Source organism: Ornithorhynchus anatinus, chromosome 16 (assembly GCF_004115215.2).
Source record: "Ornithorhynchus anatinus isolate Pmale09 chromosome 16, mOrnAna1.pri.v4, whole genome shotgun sequence".
NCBI classification, from domain to species: domain Eukaryota; kingdom Metazoa; phylum Chordata; class Mammalia; order Monotremata; family Ornithorhynchidae; genus Ornithorhynchus; species Ornithorhynchus anatinus.
This window is the reverse complement of record NC_041743.1, coordinates 10919476-10944087: the sequence shown is the minus strand read 5'-3', so window position 1 is coordinate 10944087 and position 24612 is coordinate 10919476. Positions and strand designations below refer to the sequence as shown.

At 45.2% G+C, this 24612-nt stretch overlaps 1 protein-coding gene across 1 annotated transcript in view; it reads left to right on the top strand.

Moving 5' to 3' along the window:
• Positions 1–550: 550 nt before the first annotated feature.
• NMNAT2 (nicotinamide nucleotide adenylyltransferase 2) overlaps positions 551–24612 on the top strand; it is a 79304-nt gene continuing 55242 nt past the window's right edge. Inside the window, exon 1 of the mRNA XM_003430864.5 lies at positions 551–757. Coding sequence (XP_003430912.2) covers positions 673–757 — 85 coding nt within the window. The 5' untranslated portion in view covers positions 551–672. The remainder of the gene's footprint in view (positions 758–24612) is intronic.

The following is a 24612-nucleotide window of genomic DNA, read 5'->3' as shown; positions in this document are numbered from 1 at the left end:
GTAAGGAGTTTCTGTTTGTCGCAGAGGTGGAAGAAAGGCAAAGGACGGAAAGGGAATCTGCACAATAGTTTGGAATTTTCAGGGAGCACAGAGTGGGCTGGGAGGCAGAAGAAGAACCGGTCCCAGGATGCATAAAACGGATCTGGCCCTCACAGTACCTGAGGGAGGGAGATAGAGAACGACTGTGTGGGATTGATCGATTGCAGTCCGATCACTTCCCGATGAGACTGATAAAAAAAGGTTAGGCAGGCCCAGTTTTTGGTGGAGTAGCAAGAGAACATTAAATAGCGGCGGGCGGGAGATATAGGCCCCTTAATATTGGGATAAGGATGCCCGCGGTAGTGTTGGGCTGGTGGGCAAGAGGGGATGAGGTGGGAGAAGGGGGGAGGAGAGAGAGAAAGAAGAATAAAAGGAGAGAGGAAAGACAAAGAGAGAGAGAAAGAGAGGAGGGGGAGAGGAGGAGGAGGAGGAGGCGATGTTCTAAAGGCAGCTCCAGTTTTTCCGGGCCCTGAAGCGTTAAGGGGAGGGGAGTGACGCGGCTTGCGTGTAGAGCAGCTCCCTGGATGCCACCGTATCCACGGCCGGAGCCTCGCCTTTCTTTCTCTCCGCAGACCGCTCGACGCCCGGTCGGAGGCGATCGCAGGAGCCCGCCAGGGAGGGCCGCGGCCAGCCATGACCGAAACCACCAAGACCCACGTTATCCTGCTGGCCTGTGGCAGCTTCAACCCCATCACCAAGGGCCACATTCAGATGTTCGGTGAGCGCTTTTTTTTTCCCCCGGCGGCGATGGGCCTGGACCGGTCGGCCCCGCCCGGGGAGGGGACGGTCGGAGGGGCAGGGGGCGAGGGGTCGGGGCCGGACCCCCTGGGTGGTGCATCGGGCTGGGGGGCGTTAGGGGAGGGGCTGGAGAGGGCGTCCCGTTTTTGCAGCTCGAGAGTCGTCTCCTGCATCCACACTTGCAAGGGTGCTCGGGGCTTGGGAGGGGAAGGCCAAGGCTTGGGGGGGGGGGTCTGGGGAGGGGGGGGCGAGGAACCAACTGGGGCCACTAGGGTGGCGATGGATCCCTGGGAGGGGTCAGCAGGCCGGGCTGGTTTGGGTAGGGGGGCGGAGACGGGGTTGGACTCCAGTTTGGGGGACCTGGGAGACCTGGGGGGTGGGAGGGCCCAGCCCAGCTGGGCCTGGAGCCAGGGGGGAGGGGGCCGGATCACCGGAGGCCGAGGCTCCTGGGTTCCGTGGCTGATGCTCCCGGCTAAGCAGATTCATTCGATCGTATTTATCTAGCGCTTACTATGTGCAGAGCACTGTACTGAGCGCTTGGGATGTACAACAGAGAGACAACCCCTGCCCATCGACGGGCTCACAGTCTAAACGATGGATCTGCGGGGTGTGGAGGGAGGGAGGGGGGTGGGGGTGGGGGTGGGGGGGAAGGGCCAGGTGACCTGTGTCGGTCGGGCGGTCGCGATGGGGCGACAGGGACCGGGAGAGGCTGCGTGCTGCCGCCTCTCTGAGGCCCGGCCAGCGCGGCAGGGAGATGCGCAGATGCGCGCACTTCGATCGTATTTATCGGGCGCCTGCTGGGTGCAGAGCGCTGCCCTAAGCGCTTGGGAGAGGACAACACAGCAGCCAACGGATCGCTGGGATCTAGCGCTGCTGGTGGGGGGGGGGGGGGTCCGGTAGCCCCCGGGAGGGCCCACCGGTGCGACCACCAAGCCAAGCTGTCGGGTTTGAGGTCCACAGGCTTCCGTGGGGAGCTGGGGGTGAGGAGGTAGGTCCTCTCCCAAGCGCTTAGTGCAGTGCTTTGCACAGAGCAAGCGCTCAATCAACACCATTATTGTGATTATCATTCACATTATTGCTATGAAATAATAATGCCGCTAATAATAGGTGGAGGATGGAGGAGCTCGGGGAGGATGGGATGCCCGAGGAGGACCAGGAAGGCGCTCTCCAGAGCTGCGACGTGCTGAAAGGCAGAGGGGGGAGGGTCACCCGGGCCGGGGTCAGCTGCACAGGCGGCATTTCGGACCACCAGCCTGTTTGGCAATGTGTCTGTCACCACCGTGTTTGGGAAGGTGTGTGTCTGAAGAGGTGCCTGTGTATGCGTGTGAATACAGACACGTGTGTGTCTGTGTGTGTGAGTGTGTTCCAGGGGCCTAGTGACAACTCAACGTTACATTCATTGACGTGGGGACCTCGGCTGGAGACACACTTGGAGAAAAAGACTTAGGGACTCTCCTTCATCCGGAAGAGGAGAAAGTCGGAGAGTAGAGGGAGCATAAATAGTGAATTTTAGCAACGTCGATTTGATCGGTTCCGCGCTCCTCCGGGGATGGCCTGGCCTCCCTCTCCGGCTCTAGTCTCTCGTTTAATTTGATTTATTCAGAGGCAGAACGGCTCCTGGGTGAGATGTTCAGCGCGGGGCCCAAGGGACTGTGCGCTGGCAAACAACCGAAGCGCGTGAAAGGGGAAGAGGAGCATCATATGGCTTCCTCCCCCTCCCGCTCCCTCCTCTGCCACCCTCTCTGTGCTTCACTTCCCAGACAGCCCCTGTTTGGGCAGATGACATTCTGTAGGTCACCTATCCAAACCATGGGTGGCGTCTGGCTACTTTTCAACAAATACGTTAAAATGGCTTTTGGAAATCCTCATTGAATTTTGGTGCATTTTCACTTAATTTGCCTTGGTTTCCAAGTTTTAGGTTTAAAACAGACAGACAGAAAAATCGGCATTGATATTGGGACCCAGATAAACGGTGGAAAAGAATATCGTCAGCCTATCCAATCCCCGTTGTAGCGGCGGCACTCCCACTGAAGTATTCGAAGCCTAAATATGGATCGTGCTAGGATTTGTGGTTGATAACCTTTCATGCTGGTGAAATGTTCGGATCTCCCGTTTGATTGTATTTAGCCGGTGTGCCGTCCTGGGAGTCATGAGACCCTTTCCAGTCTCCCCAGATGCTCAGCTGGTTTTTCAGACGGCTTGCAGGGCCCCGGGTTCTCCCTCATCTGCCCTTTCTCTGAATTTCTTCCTTTCTCTCCGCCTCTTCCCCTCCTCCCTGTTGCCCCTTCTCATCTTCTCCTTCCCTCATTCCAGTTAGGTAGGTTCCAGTCTTCTTGGCTAGGGCAGTCTGAGAATGTTCCCTTTGGATGACAACTATTTTTTTTCAGGGGCCTAAAGTGTTGCTCTGCCATGTCTCGGACTGAACCTAGGAACCGAACCCTGACTTATAAATGCAGGTTATTGTCTAGAGGATGGGGACCAGTTGTTCCCAAGCTCTTCTCTGGATAAATCAGTCAATCAATGGCATTTATTACCTGCAACATGAAGGATTTAGCTCAGACTTAGGGAAGAACTTTCTGGCAGCATGTCTTGATAAGCCCTGGAACAGATGCCATAAAGAGGGTTATGGCATCTCCTTCCCTGGAGAGCCTGAACAATTGAGAGTATCCATAGTCTGGAGACAAGGGGATGGTCTAGATGACCACTGAAGGTCTTTTTAAATCTTCTGATTCAATAAACATGCTATATTCATTCTCCAGTTTCTTTAGAATGATGCTTTCTGCTGTATGAGAGTCTTAAATATTAATTTGCTTTATTATCTTCAGGGAAAATAGTATTGTATTTTTATTTGCCATGCTTCTTGGCAAGTATTCTATGTTTTAAAATTTGTTTTTTTTAAAAAAAAGGATAAAAAGTATATTAACATTCTCAAAAATGCTACTTCAGTTGCAAGAAGCTTGAAAATAAAAAAATGGGAAATTTGAGCTAAATGCTCTTAATGGCATGCATTATGCACAAACAACTTGAGAGCACGAATTCTCTACCTTGTGCTACAGCCCATTTCTATCAAGCACCTATAGAACGAAGAACTGAGTGGTTATTTATATTGGTTATTCTTCTCAGCTTTGAAGGGTCATTATTCTTGTCCCCATTTTACTGACAAGAAATTGAGGAAATGGCATTTACCCAAGAAACGCAAATGTTATGAGAGTATATGCAAAGAGTCTAGTTTTCAACTAACCGTTGAGTTCTTTTGCCATGATTTATATAAATCAGCTGAAAGTCTTCCTTGGGCTCCTCAAAACCCCCCTCCTTTCCTTAAAAGGCTACCTCCTTAGGCCTGATTCCTGATTGGCCCTGTAGTATGAATGATTGACACTTCACATCTATCTCTCCTTTGTCTTCATCAGAAAAAGAAAAAAGTGGATTAGTCTATTATTTTCTAAGAATGTGCAAAATACATAATTTCCTTGGTCTTTCTCCTCCCACTCTCATCCATCCTATATGTGAATTAACATAGCCTGCAGGTGCATCAATTTTTCTTAAGTCTAAGAAGACCTTTTGTAACACTTCCTCATTCTCCATTTTGTTCTATCCCTTCTCTGTCCAGGTTCCTCTCCCATCTCCCTCAGATTTTCCCTCTTTCTCTTCCCACTGAAGCGCCAGGCAGTTGCTGTGCTATGAGGAGAGAACTGTGAGGGAGGGAGAGAGAGAGATAAAGAGAGAAAAGAATCCTCTGCTATTCCCAACCAAACCTGCAGGAGTGGAGGCAGAATTAGGGCACAAAACTGGCCACAAATGGGTGCAGTTTGTCAAGCAAGTGGGTGGGCTGATGCTCAGTTCCTGGGAGAAATTCAGGAGTAGGGATTAGTGGTACTTGGCTCTACAAATATTCCCCTGTGGGCACAGCACTCTCCCTGTGGATGGTTTTTTAGGGTAAACAACTCGTTTGGTTGTATGGAGAGTGCAATTAAAAAAAGATGCTGTCAGAAATGATACTGGTTCAAAATAATAATAATTATAATAATGGTAATATTTGTTAAGCACTCTGTGCCAAGCGATGTACTAAGCATGGGGGTAGATACAAGATAATCAGGTCCCACATGGGGCTCACAGTCTAAACAGGAGGGAGAACTGTTGTTGAATCCTCATTTTGCAGATGAGGGAACTGAGGCACAGAGAAGTTAAGTGACTTTCCCAAGGTCACACAGCGGACAAGTCTGAAAACACACCTTCCTTGTGAAAATTCAGGTTAAAGGGCACACTAGTAGCAGAACTCAGATAGTACCCCTGCTTTTCTACATATATAGTCTAGAGAGCATAAATTCCAAGAGCAGAGCTAGTTACCATGAGAGGCAGGGTTTTGGGGAAAGTTTGAAAGATAGCTCCAATCCCTCAAGCTCAGAAAATAAATTTAGAATAAAAGAGGCTGGAATGGTTAGCGACATTTTAAACCTCCTCAGGTAGTGTGAAAATTGAAGTGGCAATATGCTTTGTGGTGAACATTAGAGTTCCCCTGATTTTAACATGGAAAAAACATGGAAATGGATTCAGCCTGTCCTTATATTGTTTGTAAGGTCCAGAACTGGAAGGGGTATCCTTTTTGTAACTTCAGTTTAAGGCTGGGTCTACTGAAAAAAATATTGGAGTTAATGCAATGGAGGCAATTTGGTCTACCAAGATGCACTTTACCTGATTTGCAGTATTTGTTGACTAAAACTTCTTTCCTCTGCACTTTCATCCCACAATTGGAGACGCTTTTTTAAAAATCTAACACGATGCTAAAGAAAGAACTTTACATAAAAGAAGGCCTATTGTAGGCTGACGCAAGAAAATTCCTACTAACAAAATCCTAGCAGGTTCCAGTTTGATTACTTAAAGTCACTCACATCCTAGAGACATCAAAATCTATCAGATCATGTAAGACTAGGAATAGAAAAAAATGTCAACAGAAGTTCTCTTTTTGATTTCAAAAACTCTTTGAAACTGGGATTTTGCATGTTTCTAACATAGTAACACATATGGAACACTAGTGATTGCCTGACTATCTGGTGGAGAGTCAGCAGTTAGTTCTAATGTATTGTAGCTGGACTTTTGCATTGTATAAAATTCAAATGGTGAATTTTATGAAAGGTGAAATGGCTAATTGTCAGAAACAAAGTCTGACCCAACACTTCAACACATCCAAAAGAAGAAGTTCTTTTGAAGATGTGTGAGGTACTCTCTCTTTTGTTATTCAAAGCTTTAATGTTTAAGTTCTTGGAATTATTGTAATTGAGAAGATAGTAGTGCTATTGGGGAATATTTTATTTAAATTATTTCTTCTCAGGAAACTGGAAAGCAGGTGGAAAAACATAAAAAAAAAATTGAGCAATGCCCCCTGTTGAAATGTAACTGTGTTCCCAGATTCGCTTTCAATCCATGTAATGGGATTCAACATGATGAGTTTTGAAAATGCTAGCCAAGGCTTGAGGCTGTGGGGCTGCGGACTGTTCCTTGAGTGTCCTGAGCTCCTAAATCCCGCTCCAGGCTGAGGGCCTTACCTAGCTTTACTTGCTGCTACTCCTTCACCCTGTTTATTGCTGTAGCTAAGAGTCTTCCTCACTCCCACCCCCTCTCTTCCTCCCAATCCACCACTGCTGCTTCTCCTCCTCTTCCTCCACCATCATCACCTTTGATTCCTCTCCTGTCCCTTCCACTTCTCCACAATGGCTTTGCCAGTTCCTTTACATAGTTTTTAATTTTTAAGTGGCTCAAGAGTGGCCAGCGGAGGTCTAAGAAGGACAGAAGACACTTGAAAAGGGTCTAAGAGGCATGAGAGGGAGCCTGAAGAGTCATGAGAGGAGACAACTCTATTGGCAGTCTTTGGTAAAGAAAACTAACGCAATGCAGGGTGGGCAGGAGTTGGGACAGGGAAATATCTATTTCCCACCACCATCTAGAAGTTCAGATGCTTGAGAAGAGCGCGTTCTAGTGGATAGAGCACAGGCTTGGAGTCCGAAGGACCTGGGTTCTAATTCCAACTCTGCCATTTATCTGCTCTGTGGCCTTGGGCAAGTTTCTCTGTGCCTCAGTTACCTCATCTGTAAAATGGGGATGAAAACAGAGTCCCTGCATCCAATCTGACTTGCTTGTATCCACCCCAGTGCTTAGTACAGTGCTTGGCACATAGTAAGCACTTAACAAATGTTATTATTATCATTATTATATTATTATTCAGGATTTGGGGCTAGAGATCCTGGCAGCCCTGCCCTCCCTCATCCCCTTCCACCATTCAGATGGCAGAGGAGTTGGGGGTAGAGATGGAGCGTTGAAAAGCCCAAGCTCTCCTGCCCATCAGACAGTATGCTGACATCATGGTTGCTAGGATGAACTCAGACAGAAACTGTAGTCAGAAACATCCTGAGCTTTGGTCACTGAACATAAACCTTACTGCCCTATGGAGTCATGACTAAAAACACATTTTCTACTAGGGAAAAAAAACACCCTCAGTTAAGAAATACAGATACCAGCTGAAAACTTGGCATTTGACACATGAACTCAAAGCATCACTTGTAAACATCTGGGTTCAGGACTGTGTACTTTCACTCCTGTAGTTAGGACTCTCACCAAAACGTGAAAGGGGATCAGAGAAGAATATGCATATTAGATAACTTTAGGGGCCAGGAGTGACAGAGGCTGGAAAGTAGAAAACTTTGACTCTTAGAGAGGGAACACAAAAGAAATGAGAAAGTTTCTAAAATGCTAGTTTTGTCCTTTCACATCTAATACGGTTTTTCCGTTGGTGCTAAGAGGTTTTAGTTCATTTTATTTTTTTAGGAATTTCAGTTCACCATGAATTGATAATAAAGATCATTAGGAAAAAAATAGCCCATCCAATGTTACAGAGACTGCCTTATCTCTTCTGTGCTGATAGCTCCTAAGATCACATATCAGTGGAGCAAACATTGGGAGTGCTGGGTGTCCCCTATCTCCAGGTATTAACTGGTGTGGAATCCGTTGGCTTATCCTTTCATGTTAACCTGGCAGGAAGATTTAGAAAATCTTTTTACCACTCCTCCGCTGTGAGGCCAGAGGTGTTGAAATTTTGGAAGCTGGGCTGCCATTCCTCCTGAGGGCTCCTTCAACTCTCTCTACCACCCCCTCCATACATCATCTGTTCTCCCCCCACACAAGGAAGAGCCAGGACTGGTCCCCACCCTACAACACTGGAAAAGAAGGGTTTGGGCCAAAAGCGCAGGAAAGAAGCATCTGTGTGCTGCCCCAGGAGTAGGGGTTTCCTCCTCCCCCACAATGGGTCACAACCCCAGTTTGCGGACACACTGCTCCAGGTTGACAGTACATTAGCAACTGGCTGCAGCCTAGATCCTCATAAAAGCTAACAAAATAGACAGGAAACAGAGAGGAGAGGACTCATTTAGTATAACTTACACTGCCTGATTTCCATCGGCTCTACTGCTTAATGCTTTATAGATCTTGAATAAGCGTGGCTTGCTAGTTTGCAAAATTATCATCATTGTTCCAGAAAAGGGCTCCTGGTCCTAGGCTGGAAATCCCCTTCCTGATCCCTAGACCTAGTGGCCAACTGGAAAAAGATGAACAAGTCTTCTTTCTAAGAGACTTTAAGTTCAAGATGGCCATGAGTACTAAATCTCATTGCTGACTCTGTCCTAGGCAGCAAATTCCATTTTTTAAAATGATCAATCAATCACTCAATCATATTTACTGAGCACTTACTGTATGCAGAGCACTGTGTTAAGCACTTGGGAGAGTGCAATATAACAGAGTTGGTAGATATGTCTCCTGCCAACAAGGAGTTTACAGTCTAGAGGGGGAGACAGACAATATAAATAAGTTACCGGTATGTACAGAAGTGCTGTGGGGCTGAGGGTGGGGTGAATAAAGGATGCAAATCCAAGGGCCAAGGTGATGGAGAAGGAGATCAGATGGTTTTGATGGTCTTTGTTAAGCACTTCCAACGTATCAAGTGCTGTTTTAAGCGCTGGGGTAGAGACATGGATTAATCGGGTCATATACAGTCCCTGTCCCACATGGGGCTCACAGTCTATTCCCTTACAGTTTCTCCATCTGTTAAAAGGAGGCAGGTGAGATAGCCAGGTTAAGTCCTCTGCTTGTATCAGAGCCCCAAAATGTAGCAGTGGAAGGAAGGAGCTGTCATTCAGTCTCTAATGTGGAGGCTCAGGGGAGGGGTAAGCACACCGGGGACGAGTCTTTTTTTGCTTCCGAGGGGCTCCGTGATCCCATTTTGGTGATCTGCACCAACGCCACCTCCCCCGCAGCCTATCCTAGCAGCAGCTGCCATGTGGGGGTGGACCAGCAGCGGGCAGGAGCTAGGGGTGGGGACAACTGCTGAAAGGGTCAATGGGGGCTGTGGGGGGGAGGATAGTGGTGATGAGTCAGGAGCCAACAGCAGCAGCTACCCTCCCACTCCCCACCACAGAGTTCTGGCCTACCCGCTCTCTGGTATTTGGTAGTAAGGTGGGCAGTGGGTAGAGGGTGATGCCACAGGATGCCTGACCACACCCACTGCCAACCTGCTCTTTAACTTCCGCCACACCCTTATCCTATCTCCAGCCTTGGTTTGCTAAGGCCCCCAGTGTGGGCAGCCTCCATCTCTCTGGGAGTTTATATTTCTCTGAACCACAAAGCAAAGCATATTTCCATTCCATGGCATTCACTGGGCTCTCATATCAGTATTACATCTAAAGAAACCCCAAACCTGGAATGTCACATCCCGGTTGGAGGGGGGGGGGTCGTTTTTTTCCAGTGCTTTACTCTTTAAAATTATTCTAACCCTTTACCTTCTTTGTACCTCACAGAGAGATGGAGTACTCATTCCTTCAAGCACTGGGATTAAACACCATCAATAACTATCCGTGTTTCTTTTGCAATATTTATGCCCTGTTAAATATTGTAGCAATGTTTGGTATATTATGCCAAATGCCAAATGTTTTTTAAAAATGCAATTTTTAGAATTCAAAAACTTCATCACATTTTAAATTAAAATGAAAAAACACAATAAAACCTAATGCCTCTGAATCACAGTACTGACTGTTTTTTTCTAAAATGAGCCTACATAATTTGGTACCATTTTAAAATATTTACTTGTTTCATCTCCAGAGTAGGGATGCTAAAAATTAATTAATGTTTGGCTTGGACTTGCAGCAAAGGAAGCTGATGGAAAAATAATTGTTCCTTGCTCTAGAAATTTCATCGCTGATGGGCTTAAGCAAGTCTCTTGACCTCTCAGAGCTCAGTTTAGGCTTCTGTAAAACGGGAATATTAATAGCTCCATAGAGTGAATCTCATGACTCTAAAGTGTTTTTTAAATAGAAGGAAATTGTATCTGGAACAAATTGCAAAATCATGAGGTAAATTGTAAATTAACCTCATGATTTTGCAATTTGTTCCAGATAAAATTTTCTCTCCTCAAATAGAAAGTGGTACTCCGTGAATCAAAAGCAGAAACGTAACATGTTCTGGTGATATTATTGACTTTCATAATTGAAGATGATGCCGCTCACTGCTTAAACGAGGCAGAATAGAACGACATGTGACCGAGAGTCTCTTTCACACCAGATACATGTAAATAATGTCTGAGAAGGCAGAGTGTGAACTTCTGTAGCTCTAGGATGCAACACACACATCCTTTGTTTTGTGGGCCTGTTTTCCAAGCACTGGTAGGAAAATAAAAAGAATGACTTCCCCTTATACTTCCACAAGTGGACGACCAACCCCTCTCCTAGTTGCCCTTCGGCCCTGCCAAGAGATGGTGTCAGGGTGTGGTTGGGGCCACTCGTATGGTACCCTAGTGCAGCAGGGTGTGGAGTTTGAGGAGCTGATGCTCTTTTACTTCCATCTTGCTTTCATTTCTGAGTTGGCTCTGAACCACGTGGCCCCTCCCTGGCTCTCAGCAGCTCCTTGGCTCGGAGCCTACTAGGGTGGTGTGGAAGAAGTAAAGAGAGACTTTCAGCCGGATGCAGCCAACACTGGTGCCCTGGAGGACCTACCAGGGGCCCTCAAGATGCAGGGCCTGGGGATGGTCCACGGTTAATCCAGTCCTGCCCACTGGTTTTCCGAGGGTCTAGCGGTCAGTGTACTCTACGAAGTTTTCTCTGACAGTTGTCATTGCCCTGGAGCTTGTCAAATTTCTCTGGACTTAGCATCTGCCATCCTTATGGTTCCCCTGTTCCCAGAGATGTAGATCCAGCGTGCCAAGCTCCGAGGGGCCTGAGTTCCCTTTCACCTCTCACTCATCTTTCCCTCCTTCCCCATTGGCTGCAGTGATCTAAAGAATCCATGGACATCTTTGTTCACCTTTGAACTATGGGGATTTCTAATGGAATCAACTCCTTTCTCTTTCCTCTCCCAACTTCAGTGTCTTCCAAATGGCACTGAGCAAGACGGGTAACCCCAATCAAAAAGGTTTAGGGATCGCTTATTTTGTATGATGAAAGTGGATGAACCATACTGGATTCACTTGTTTGGGTAGTTGAGTGATTACTTATGTGAGGAACAGAAGCAGCATGGCCTAGTGGATAGCACACAGACCTGGAAGAGGACCTGGGTTCTTATCCCTGCTCCACCACTTACCACTTACCTCTTTACCACTTACCACTTACCACCACTTACCTCCTGGATGACCTTGGGCTTCTCTTTGCCTCAGTTTCCTCCTGTAAAATGGGTATAATCTCCCTCCCTGCTAGATTGCGAGCCCCAAGGAGAATTGTCTTTGTGTTCTACCTGATTATCTGCGCTGGAGCTTAGTACAGTGCTTGGCACACAGTAAGCACTTCATAATAATAATAATGATGATGATAATAATAATAATAGTACTTGGAAACAGGCAGTTGGGAATCTGTGAACTGGTAAAGAGCCACCTCAACAGGACTGTAATTATCCATTCTTTCCCATAGAGCCCTGATATACAATTCTATAATTCTGCCTCTTCTCTCTCTCCCCTTCATATATTTCCGGGGTTTAGTTACAGAGAGAACCAACTATTTGGCAGACTCAGAGTCCTTCTGAACAAAGCCCAGCTTATTCCTGCGTTCTGGGTGGTTAATGTCATTTTATCGATTGCATTAGCTTCAAAATTGCATCCTGCCTAGATTTATAGCCTACTTCTGATCCAGTCTTTAGGCCCAGTTCTCACACTCTGCTGGGCCCCCATCTCTTCCTTCCACCCATTCAGCCCCTATGGGATACAAAGGACCATTCTTCCTAGCATTGAAAATTCAGCTCTTTTTCTCCGTGTGCATTTCAAAGCAGTGCATGACTGATTTAGCTGATAGGTCTATAACTTGGAGGATTGGAACTGCTTGGCCTGCTTTTATAATTATTTTTTAAAATTCTTTGGACATTCATGCTGGTCCTTGAGATCTTTCCCTGGGACAAGTCTTTAAATTGCCTTTTAAAATTCAACTCTGCCAGAGTGTGTTGTTTTATAGTTTTATTTTCATTTGCGTTTCTATGGAACTTACACAAGAATTTATACAAAAATCTTTGCTAAATAAATTCTGAAATTTAAGAGCCCCACACCCAATCCTGCTTTCATAGTGAACTGTATGTTGATATTCGTTAGAGGGTGTTTCCCAAGAGAGGTAGTTTTGAAAATTCTCAAACGGGATTTTTATTATTATCATTAGCAATAATAATAATAATTGTGCTATTTGTTAAGCATTTACTATGTGACAGGCACTGTACTAAGTGCTGGAGTAGATATAAGCAAATCGGGTTGAACACAATCCCTGTCCCACGTGGGGCTCACAGTCTCAATCCCCATTTTACAGATAAGGGAACTGAGGTACAAAAAAGTGAAGTGACTTTCCCAAGGTCACACAGCAGACAGGTGGTGGAGCTGGGATTTGAACCCATGACCTCTGACTCCCAGGCCTGTGCTCTACCCACTACGCCATGCTGTTTCCCCTTTTGCTTTCTCAAAGTTCTAGGGTGTAGCTACAAGCAGTGCAGCTTAGTGAAAAGAACATAGGCCTGGGAGTCAGAGGACCTGGGTTCTAATCCTGGTTCCGTCACTTGTCTGCTGCGTGATCTTGTGTAAATCACAACTTCTCTGTGCTTCAGTTCCCCCATTTGCAAAATGGGGATTCAGTACCTGTTCTCCCTCCTACTTAGACAGTGTGCTCCATGTGGGATCTGATGATTTTGCTTGACACACAGTAAGCACTTAACAAATACCACAAATAAATAGTACTATGTTGTCAACGGTACTTGGTTTTTAAGACTTGGGCAGGGGGAGGACGACTGAGGAGAGAAGGAATTCTGTAAAACTGTCCTCTCTCCTAAAATGCTTAATGAAAAAATTTTCTATTTCTGACCATCACATTCACTTCTTATCATGTGCCCACACTGACTTTGAAATGTGCCACATGGGAAGCAATGCGGTACAATTCCATATGAGGCAGCCTTTAATCCCTGGCTTCCCCTAGTTGCAAATCAATTTGCTATTTCAGTCTGTTGTGGGTTTATGTTTTTATTTAAATTCTCTTGAGGAAAGGCAAAAGAAATGTGTCTCGACAGCCAAGGCTCAGGAAATAGCAGATGACACACAGTTTGTGGAAAAAGATCATTCAACTGAGAGGGAGCAGCTATTTGGGAAAGGTTAGTAGCTTTAGGAGTAAAAAGTAAACTGGGGGATTCTGACCCCCACCAATCAGACTTAAGTACATTTCTCAATTCTGTTTCCTTGTGCCCTACAGAAAGGGATACAGAACTGGACTATTGAATGTTCATAGATCTGAAAACCTGGAAGACCCACCTAGTTTAAGCTATAGGTTGTGTTTTCCGTAAGGCTTTCATCTGCTCAGAAGCCATAACCTATCTACCGATGAGTACTGTCTCTGTCCTCTCACCGACACTTGGTTAGTGAAAACCCTGATTCTTAAGGTATTCCTGAAAGCCTGAGCTCTGCCATTACTCTTAGTTTTTCCTAATGAAGAGGAAGCATACCTGACCTTAAGGCGAGAGAGACCGGATTGTTTGGTTTCTGAAGATTACACCTTGCCAAGGTTCAATGCTAAGGTCTCAGATGCAAGGTACAGTGAAAGTCCCTGAGACACAGCTTCCATTCAAATTCCTTTCTTCTTCTTCTTTTTTTTTAAATGGTATTTGTTAAGTGCTTACTATGCACCAGGGACTGTACTAAGCAATGGGGTAGGTACAGGAAAATCAGGGCCCACACAGGGCTCCCAGTATAAGGTAACTGAGGCACAGAGAAGTGAAGTGACTTTCCCAAGGTCACACAGCAGACAAGTGGCAGAACCGGGATTAGAACCCAGGTCCTTCTGACTCCCAGGCCCATGCTCTATCCACTAGACCATTTTCCAAAACGATTCCACTCTTCTCATCGGAATCAGTGACTTGAGTGCTAGTGAAGTGAAGTAAGTGACAAACTGAAGCTACCTCTTTCGCATTCCCCCTTTCAGCCAATTAGGGACCCTGGAACCTCCTGCAAATGAAGGATGGAAGTAGAACGCTCCCATTATTGCCCTGCCGGAAAGCCAGGCGACTCTACAGTTAGAAAAGCCAGTTGCTGTAGCTGAGATTGTCAAGTGCCTTTTGGTCATCTACAAAGGCAGGGCAGTGAGTTGCTATTTCTGGATCATCCTTTTGCCAGTCCTTCCTCACGCAGAGCTCTCTTTGAAGCTGATGGAAGCTTGGCACACGAGGGAGGCCCCGCAGGGCAGGACAGTGATGAGAACCTGGTCTGATATAATTCTATATTTCTCTAATGCTACCAGCATTCCCAGCAAGAGGCTCCTTAATAGCTCTGGTTTCCTTGGCAATATGAATTAGTAATCTGGAGCTGTCAACGGACAGTCTCCCCAGGATGGAAACGCTCATACTTTTTCATCTTGTCAACCTCCCACCTGAGAGCTCTTGCCACTCCTCATGTCTCCCACTCCCCTTTCAACACCAAGAAGAAAATGGGGCAGGATCTCATTGGGTTGGGTAGGCAAGAGGAAGGTGGCAGGCATGATCTATAAGCTTCCTGGGGACAGGGATATTGCACTTAGTAAGTACGGCAATGGCGATCTGCTGATCGAGGGGAAAGGAGCAGACAAGATATCCCTTCTATTGTGTAGGGGGCAGCGCTGAATATCAAAACATTTCTAAAGTTCCCACACCCACTGGTGAGTGGGCTTTGGGGGAGGGGGGAGAGAAGTGGTGATGATGACAGCCACGGTGGTGAAAGTGCTTTGAGGTGCAAGCTCGATGTGGGTAGGGAATGTGTCTGTTCATTGTTATACTGTACTCTCCCAAGTGCGTAGTACTGGCTCTACACAGAATAAGAGCTCAATAAATATGATTGACTGACTTACATGCAGATCAGGGCTTGGGGGTGAAGCAAAATGGGAGAGGCAGGGCTGCAGCTGCCGGTGACCAAAGAAACAGCAGACAGCAAGGGGCTGCTTCCCAACCCCTCGCCATCCCTACCTCCCGGGCTGGATCCAAATTCTAGCTAGTTCTGGCTTAGTTCCACCACTGGGTAAGGGAGAAGAAGGAAAAAGGGGAATAAGGGATATTGGAGGATGAAGTGACAAAAGGGACCAGTAAGGGAATAGATTCTATTGCTAGGGAGTAGTGATTCTGGGCAGGGAGGTGATGGTGCTAATGACAAGCTGCCAACACCAACAGTCCTTCTGAGCTCTGTGACTCCCTTCAAACTCCTCTATGACCTCTCTCCACAAGACTGAACTCCCAGTTTGAGAAATGGCTCTAGTACAATCAACCATTTCTATCTCATGAGGGAGATCTAATGGACAGAGCCAGGAACTAACAGTCAGAGACCTAGGTTCTCTTCCTCATTAACCCTACCTCGGTTGGGTAATGTCTCTCAGCTGCTCAAGTCCTGCTTCCCATTCCCCTGACCAAATTCCATTAAATAAATTCAAGCTCAGTGGATGGAAGTGGCTAAGGAAAAAAATAAATAGTACCTGACTATTTAAAAATTAATATAACTTTCATTTCAGCTCTATAGGATATAATCTATCTTGGGCTGTGAAATCAGCAGATTGGATATGGACAAGCATAACCAAGGGCAACGTTAGGCCACTTGGAATTACTTTCTGAATATGTGGATTATGTCAATTGCCCTAGATTGTATTAATGGAGGAGTTGGAGAACTCTGCCCAGTTGGGGAATGAGAGAAGCATCCTCAACGATCGCTCTTCACAGGCGAAGCTGGCTTGTGATCTCAATTGCCCTGTAGGTAACTGATTCTACGGTGAGCAATCTACTCACTCACACCTGGCTATACAACACAAAATTAAATGAAGGGATGAGGAATTAGCTAGGGGTCTTTGGCTGATGAGATAGCCAATCCAGATCACTCAGGCCCACAAACCTGCTTTTTCCTCAATTTTCTCAACAATTCAGGCAAAGGCAGTGATTTTCTTTTGCTTGAGTGACCCTGATTATTGAAACTATGCATACCTGACCTGAAAACAACTGCTCACTTATATGAAGTGAATTAAATTCCAGAGCACCAGGGCACTGTTTAGTGCTCTGAGAGATATTGTTTTCTCCCAAGGAAGAATTAAGAGCCACGGGAGAAGGCTTTAAAAATAATGGACCTGACTTTATTATTTCTTTGAAGGTTTTATTACACTAATTCATGAGATTTCCTTCCCTTGGTGCAGTTCCAAACTATCTGATCTCCCAATTATTTCTCCAGTAATATTATTTTCCCAGTTTTCTTTCTCAGATGTTGTCAGTGATCCCAATTTCCTTTTTAGGGAGATAAACACTCAAAAATGAATCAAATCCAAAGGGTTTTTAGTTGAAGAAGCTTTTTCAATGTTATACCACTTTTGCTGATTTGTCAAAGGTCAACCAGGAGATTGTATTATCTGAGTTTAACAACTTGACTTCTGATTATCCTGACTTTACCTATCATCCTCTTATTCATTTTTCCCTTCCTGAATAGCAATTTCACTGCTTGCCTCCAAATGATCTGCATTTTATTTAAACCTTTTCTCCTAAGGTATCTAATACTCTGACAGATTCTATTTTCTGTATTCTTTTGCTAAAATTTGTATTCTCTCTCATTTCTAGTGCAGTCCCAATGTTTTTATTATTGGCTGAAAGCATAATCAACCTAGCCCTTACTAGTATACAGTATCATCATCACTAAAATTGTTAGATGCAGTGAGAATCATCCTGTCTTTTACGGTTGTGGTGAGGAAGGAGGTGGGAAAATGTAGATCAGGCACAGGGGAGCCAGGAATTGCCTTCTTCCGGACCTGAAGGGCACATTTTTGTGCAGACTTTGAGCAGTAATTCCCTTCGAGTCTCAGAATCAAAGCCATTATTAACAAAAATGACATGTTGGTGGCAAGGACGTGCCTGGAAGGCTGATGGATCTAGAGTGGTGATGTGGCAGAAAGGCGACATAGTCTCATGGAATCTAGTTGTCCAGACTCCCTCCTAGATGGAAATGTTTAAAGCAATAAAAGAAACTGACTTTTCACGATTGATGTCAAAGGTGATGTGTTCAATATTAATCCCTCAAGACTGAAAAACAAGAACAAAAATCCTTAGGAACTTTTCAACAATATCTCTTTCCAGGTCCTGCCTTTATATTAATGCTTTTCTTTGCTTAATTTCTGAGAGGAGGTTAACCCAGGTAGAAGAGGTGGGAAGTGAAGGGGTGGAAAGGCTAGGGAAAGTGAAATGAGGGTGTAATAGGAGGTTTTTCAATCAGGTTCTGGGAAAGGAGAGACACCACTGGTAGCAGGAAGCCAGGCCAAATAGAGATATGTGGGCACACCCAGCAAAATTATGCCCTTTGTTTGAATGAGGTGAACTTCAGAATCTCAAGTCACAGCTAGGGCAGTGAGGCAAATACTCTCACTTCCCCTCTCCCTCACGTGACACCCCCATTTCAGGCTGCAGGGGGGCAGCTATGGTGCCTCCCTGTTGTCATTGTTAAAGGTATCTGTTAAGTGCTTACTATGTGCCAGACACTGTACTAAGCGCTGGGGTAGATGCAGATTAATCAGGTTGGACACAGTCCATGTACCACCTGAGGCTCACAGTCTTAACTCCTATTTTACAGATGAGATAACTGAGGCAAGAGAAGTTAAGTGACTCTCCCAAGGTCACCCAGCAGACAAGTGGCAGATCTGAGATTAGAACCCACGTCCTTCTGACCTCCAGACCCATGCTCTATCCACTAGGCCATTCTGCTTCTCCCTGCTGAGCACCTCAGACAATTAGCAAACACCAAGATTTACCTGAAGCCTCTTTAACTCTGACTCCTTTGAATGAGGGTTACTAATTACAGTAAAGAAGTCTGAAGTCCCAATTTGAGCTGAAATTCTCCAGAAAAAGTGTGCCTCATTCCACCCTTCTACAGGGTAAATGCCGGTAGACTTTCTAATCACATAAGGGTCTAGAGACAGTTCTATATGGTTTGGTCAGCCATTCTTGGTTAAAGGACAGAGGAAGGGAGGAAGTGGAGGAAAGGAGCAGGAAGTAGGAAGATTCATTTCCAGGTTCCTTCTGCTTGTAAAAATGTTTTTCAAATCTGTGCAGTGGGAGATTATGTCAGGGAAAAAAATCCCTTTATTCATTCATTCATTCATCCATTCAATCATATTTATTGAGTACTTACTGTGTGCAGGGCACTGTACTAAGCACCTGGAAAGTACAATTCAGCAATAAAGAGAGACATTTTAGAAAGCTGAACACAAGGATAGGAGAGAAGATGGGAAAACAGGATGCCAATCCCTAATGGGAGAGAGGATTTGTGCAAATCCAAATGTTGGGAATGTGGCCCTTATGGCTTGACTGCAAAGTCATTGTCACAGATCTGTGGCTACGGTTTCATGATCGAGGTTGCAGTCTGGTCTCCATTATACCTTTCTGGCAGGAGGGTTGTTGAACACAAGTGGGCTATGGATGGAACTTGGGGAATTCCTTCCCTGCAATCTTTACAAATAATAAAGGGTCCCTTCTGTTCTTGAGGGTTCAATGCCACTCAACCTGGGATCAGGACAAAAGATTAAATGTTCTCTTTCCAGCTCCAGGATCCCAGGACTCGCTCATAAATTCAGTGAGTCGGCCTACCTTCAGAAAGAGCTCACCAATGAAATTGGCACTTCTGCAAAATGTTAAGTGAGCTTGGGTGCTGGATCCACATTAGATAGTTCCAACGAGAGGGTGATAATAACTTGCTGATCGAGGCACCTTGAAACATCATTTGTAGACTGTGGGAGAAGGCTGACCTGGTGACCTGACCCTCTCGCCTCTAAAGGGTCCAGGGAGGGGGATGAGGAGCAGAGGAAGATGGTGGCTTGTGCTTGAGGAGCTGCTTCCTCCCATCTTCTCCATCTCATCCTCTTCTTACTCCACCTCTTTGACCCAACCCAAGCCTCCTGGGTCAGGTCACTGTCCCTCTTTCTCCTACTGTTTAATGACATTTCAAGGAATTGTCATTCTCCATGGTACAGCCCATTATATGAAACAGCATGGCCTCGTGGGTAAAGCATGGGCCTGGGAGTCAGAGGACCTGGGTTCTCTGTGTGACCCCAGGCAAATCACTTCACTTCTCTGTGCTTCAGTTTCTTCAGCTGCAAAACGGGGATTCATTATCTGCTCTCCCTCCTGTTTAGACTGTGATCTCCATGTGAGATAGGGACTGTATTCGGCCGGATTTCTGTAAGTTCTTTGTGGGCAGGGAACATATCTACAAACTCTGTTACATTGCAATAATAATAATTAATAGTTATGGTATTTAAGTGCTTACTATGTGCCAGGCACTGTTCTAGGCACTGGGGTAGATACAAGATAATCGGGTTATACAGAGGCCCTTTCCTACCAAAGGCTCACAGTCTTAATCCTCTTTTTACAGATGAGGGAACTGAGGCACAGAGAAGTTAAGTGACTTGCCCAAGGTCACACAGCAAAGTGGTGAAGCCAGGATTAGAACTCATGACCTTCTGAGTCCCAGGCCTCGTGCTCTTTCCACTAGGCCAAGTTTTACTCTTCCAAGTGCTTAGTACAGTGCTCTGCACACAATATATGCTCAATAAATACAATTGATTGACTTATTTGTATCTATCCCAGTGCTTAACAAGTACCATTAAAAAAAAATGACAAAAAACACATGTAGCGAGGAGCATGCCTTCCAATTCTATAAATCTTGCGTTCAGCACTGCTACCAGGGCAAACCCCAGAAGTGCAGTTCTAAACCTTGGAAGGAGAGTGTCCACCCCCCTGGAATTAGTGGAAAGGAGCTATTTTATTTCCTCGGGCCCCTCATTCTCTTCCACCCAAAGCAATCAAGAGGGGAGATCTCACAATTTCTAGTGCTGCTTTTCTACCACTTATGATCAAATCAATAACCGCACCAATGAACAGTGAAGTTATATGCTCCGGGATAAACAAATCTTCTTTCCTTGCAGGTGGTAACTAACAGCTTGAACATAAAAACAAGTCAAGAGCTCTGGAAGTGAAATGCATTTAAATTAGGCCAAAAGAAAACTGTCAGTTTTGGAGGGTTATTATTTTTTTCCCAATCAAACTAACACCATTTTATACAGCTAGCTCACAAATGAGTCACAGACCCCTCTAGGACAAATGGTTATCATTCTGTCCTAGTTTGATCAGGTGATTAACCATTTTACGCAGAAAGAGGTAGACAGACCTCTTTGGAGGACAGGGACAGAACATTTTCATAGTTTGCCTTCCTTGGAGTTATTTATTAAAAGACATCCGGTGGACAGGTTTGGGGAAAGCCTGTGTGGAGACGGGAGGATTCATGAGATGACCTCAGGAGATCCCTTTAAACTCTGTTCTTCTGATTCTACTTCTTGCATTTTTCCTTTTTAAATATCTTATTTGAAAGACTTTTAAGTAATGGGTTTGATGTGCTCAGCCCAGACAATTCCAGACCTAAAAAAAATAGCCAGTGGGCACGTCTGTGTCAGAAACGCAATTTCCAGTGACTGGTGTTTACCATTTCATCGGTGTGTTAATGAGGCTGAGAATCGCTCCACTATTAGGCAGTACAGTGCCCCATCTGGCTCCCCCAGGGGGCTTTCAACTGGCCTGGCATCATTGCCTTCCAGCCTGGCTCAGCTTCAACACTCCGTAAACCTCCTCAAGAATAAAACTTGCTGGTGGGGAAAGGAGGAGGATGTGAAAGGGCGGGTTGAGGTACAGTTTAGGACCTTATTCAGAGTACAGCATTAAGGGTTTAAAGCACTGCAGCTTCCGGACCTGAGAGAGATATTGGTTTGTTTCTTCGGACTTCCTTTGGTGCTGGAGGGAAGCATCTGAGTTGAACTTTGTAAGCACCCCACTGGGACGTTTCATGCTGAATCAGGCCAGTAAGAGAACATCTCGGATATTGTCATTCTTGGGTTGGTGGAATCTGACCTTCTAAGAAGGAATTAACCCATAGGACCCAAGATTAACATTTGGGATTCATTTGGGGGAAAGATCTTGGGGTGCACAGTTTCAGTGGTAGTAACATTACATTATTTTTGCTGTTTTCAGTATCTCTTGGGTCTTGGCACTGCAGTGGTATTCCTCTCGATCAGGCTGTAGAGCATGGTCATTTACCACTACCGTATCCCCCTCTAGACTGTTAGCTCGCTGTGGGTGGGGAATGTGTCTGCCAACTCTGTTGGATTGTCATTTCCCAAGCTCTTAGAGCTTCTTTTTAACTCTAGAGGTTCCTTCAAGTAAGGGAAAACACCTGGAATCATATTCATTGTTCTTTGCTGCTCTTAGCTTCTAAGACAAAGAGAAGCTTCTAAGCTGTGGAATGGTCATCTTCCACTGGAGCTGCAAAGTCTAACCTGCTTTTGTCAGCTAATTAGTAGGATGAAAGCGCAACTAGGGTTTTTAAATCAACTGTGCATTTACAAGACTGGATAATAGAGTTGAAATGTGGAGTTCTGCATGGGTCAGGCCCCAGTTCTGGAGATCTGGGTCAGGCTGGAACAAAGCTAAACTCAGAAGGGGGAGTTTGGCCAGTTTACAACACCTCAGGTGTCCCCAGCAACTTTCCTACACTCTGGGTTCATTTAGAGCTATAGAAGGGGGGTCGGCAGTGTGGTGATAAGGGTGCTACCGTACATTCATGGCTTGCTCTTCGCCTTTTTTTATTCAACCCAGTGTGACAACTGCATATTTTGGAAAACTCTGTGTGTGTGTGTGTGTGTGTGTGTGTGTGTGTGTGTGCGTGCGTGCATGTGCATGCGTGTGCATGTGCACACTCTTTTGTGTGAAGCTTAGGACCTCTTCTGGTGTGAGACAGATGCAGCAATCCCACATTCCACTTCAGCAATCAAGCAAGCAGACCCTGCCAATCTGCCTACACAACTGCAGCCCAGGCACGGCTCTACTTGCAAGAAATCTTGCAAGGTCATCTAGTCCATCCCCCTGCCTTTTCTTCCACCATCTACACCTTATTCAACTGAGAGTGAATCTTATTTCCCAAGGATTATAGAGAAGATTTCACCTATTGTGTCACCTCTTCCAGCCAGATGGCTTGTGAGGAGAAAGAGGCACAGCAGGGTTTGGTTTTATCTCATAGCTGTTCAGAATCCCAGTCATTTCTGCCACCCCTCTCAGTTCCAGAGAAAGTCCAAAGTGCCAATGGGATGGGGACTCATGACTATTTGAGCTTCTTTTTAATTAATCAGTTAATCAATTGTAGCACATAATGTGTGCATAGCGCTGTACAAAATGTTTGGGAGAGTACGCTTTAACAGATTTGGTAGACACATTCCCTGCCCACAGTGAGTTTACAGTCTAGAGGGGGAGACAGACATAAATATAAATAAATTATGTCTATGTATGTAAGTACTGTGGGGCTGAGGGAGGGGTGAATAAAGGGAGCAAATCCAAGTGCAAGGGTAAAATGAAAGGTAAAATCTCTTGGAGGAGATGTGCCTTCAGTAAGGCTTTGAGGGTGGGGAAAGTGATTGTTTATGGATATGAAGAGGTAAGGCATTACAGGCCAGCGGCAGCATGTGGGCGAGAGGTCAGGTTGGCATTACAGGTGCAAAGTGTACAGGCTGGATTGTAGTAGGAGAGCAGCATTCTCTCATGTTCTCCCCACACAAAATTGGGCTCACATTGTAGAGAAGATTATTTCTGTGCTTTCAAGTTGCCTAGCTTAGGTCCTCTGTTTCTTTGATCTCATATATGGCCTAGGGGTGGGGAGGTGGCTGTTTTTTAATGGAAAAACTGATCTTCAAGAGCACTTAGCTGGGGAATTAACATCACTAACTCTCCCCATTACCCAGCCTTCCCCTTTGCTCAACAAGTCTGTCTTCTCTGTGGAGGTAACTGTAGTAATGGAAATTAAAAAATGAATTATGAGCCTGCCTACGAAACATGTCATTAAGCAGTGAAACAATAAACGTACATTTAGGAGTATAAAGACTTTTCAGGGAGTTTTTGCTGTATTGTCCATCTGCAAATTAAACAGCTTAACCATTCATTAAAAAAATAATAAATGATGGAACTTAAGCATTCCAAGCCTGTAATAATGCCACGGAGCTAGAACCTATGGTGACATCGTGGAAAGTACAGTCTGGCTGTCACATGACCCGAACCTCAGTGTCACCGTAGTCATACAGTCCTAAAATAATAATAACTATTTTACGGTAATTGTTCAGCATTTACTATATGCCAAGCATATAGTTACTAACAGTGGGGTAGATTCAATATGAGCAGATGGAACATGGACACAGTCCCAGCCCCTCATAGGGTTCACTGACTAAGGAAAATAAATTCAAAACTGCATCTGAGACTGCAGAGGCTAGTGCAAATTATTAATTTTTTAATTTCTTTTTTAAAATGGCCTCGTTCCTTCTCTTTATTTATAACTACCGCCAGAAGGGTCATAACACATTTGTCAATTAAGATCCTTTTCTGGTGCTTTGATGAGTGCCTACTGGGTTTTTTTAAGAGCTGCAGGTTCAAGTCAACCCTCTCCTGATTCTCCACCCACCGGAGAAAAAAAAAACTTTTCAAAACCTCTAATTATACTAAGAAGAATAGGGAAGGGGGAAGCCATTGGGCTAGGTTTCAGAGCCCCTCACATCTTGCTTTGGACTTCGAACTCACCTCTGAGGTAGGTCTGAGCCAAAGATCACCTCAGCCTCTGGTCAGTTTCTAGCATGCTTTAATGATAATGGTATTAATTATTATTATTACTAATAATAATTAATAAAAATTTCCCCACCCAGGGATATCTTTGGTTGGACCACCTCTGGAGTCTAAAAGGAAGATACATGTCTGGAAAAGATAATCAGCCTAAAAATGATGCCAGAACCCATAGAGGGCCACTGAGGAAATAGAGTCCATGGTGTGGGCCTGATGATCAGGCTGTCATTTTGCCCATTTGTATCATCGGGAGCTGTGTCTGGTAGTTAGCCTTCCCTCCTCCATTGTTCTTGTCTTTTATATTGTTTTATGTTGTTTCATCCTTCTTTATGTATCTGCTACCTAACCCCTTCCCCCCCTCCCTTATTCTTAGATTTTGAGCTCCTTCGGGCCAATGATCATGTGTAACTTTCAGCTTCATATTGTTTTCCCAGAGCTTAATACAGTATTAATATCACCACTCCTGCTGCTTGCTGCCCTATGAGAGGAAAAGCTTCCCATCCCAAAACTGAACCCTCTCATCAGGCACACTCACTTCACTCAAGTCAGACAGTATTGCCTAGGATTGTTTCAGGATCTCCACTTGGAAATGCGGTCATGAAACTGTGGAAGGCGGGAAATTTGTAAATTGTGGGGTTCCCTTTTGTCCACTTCTCAGAAAGA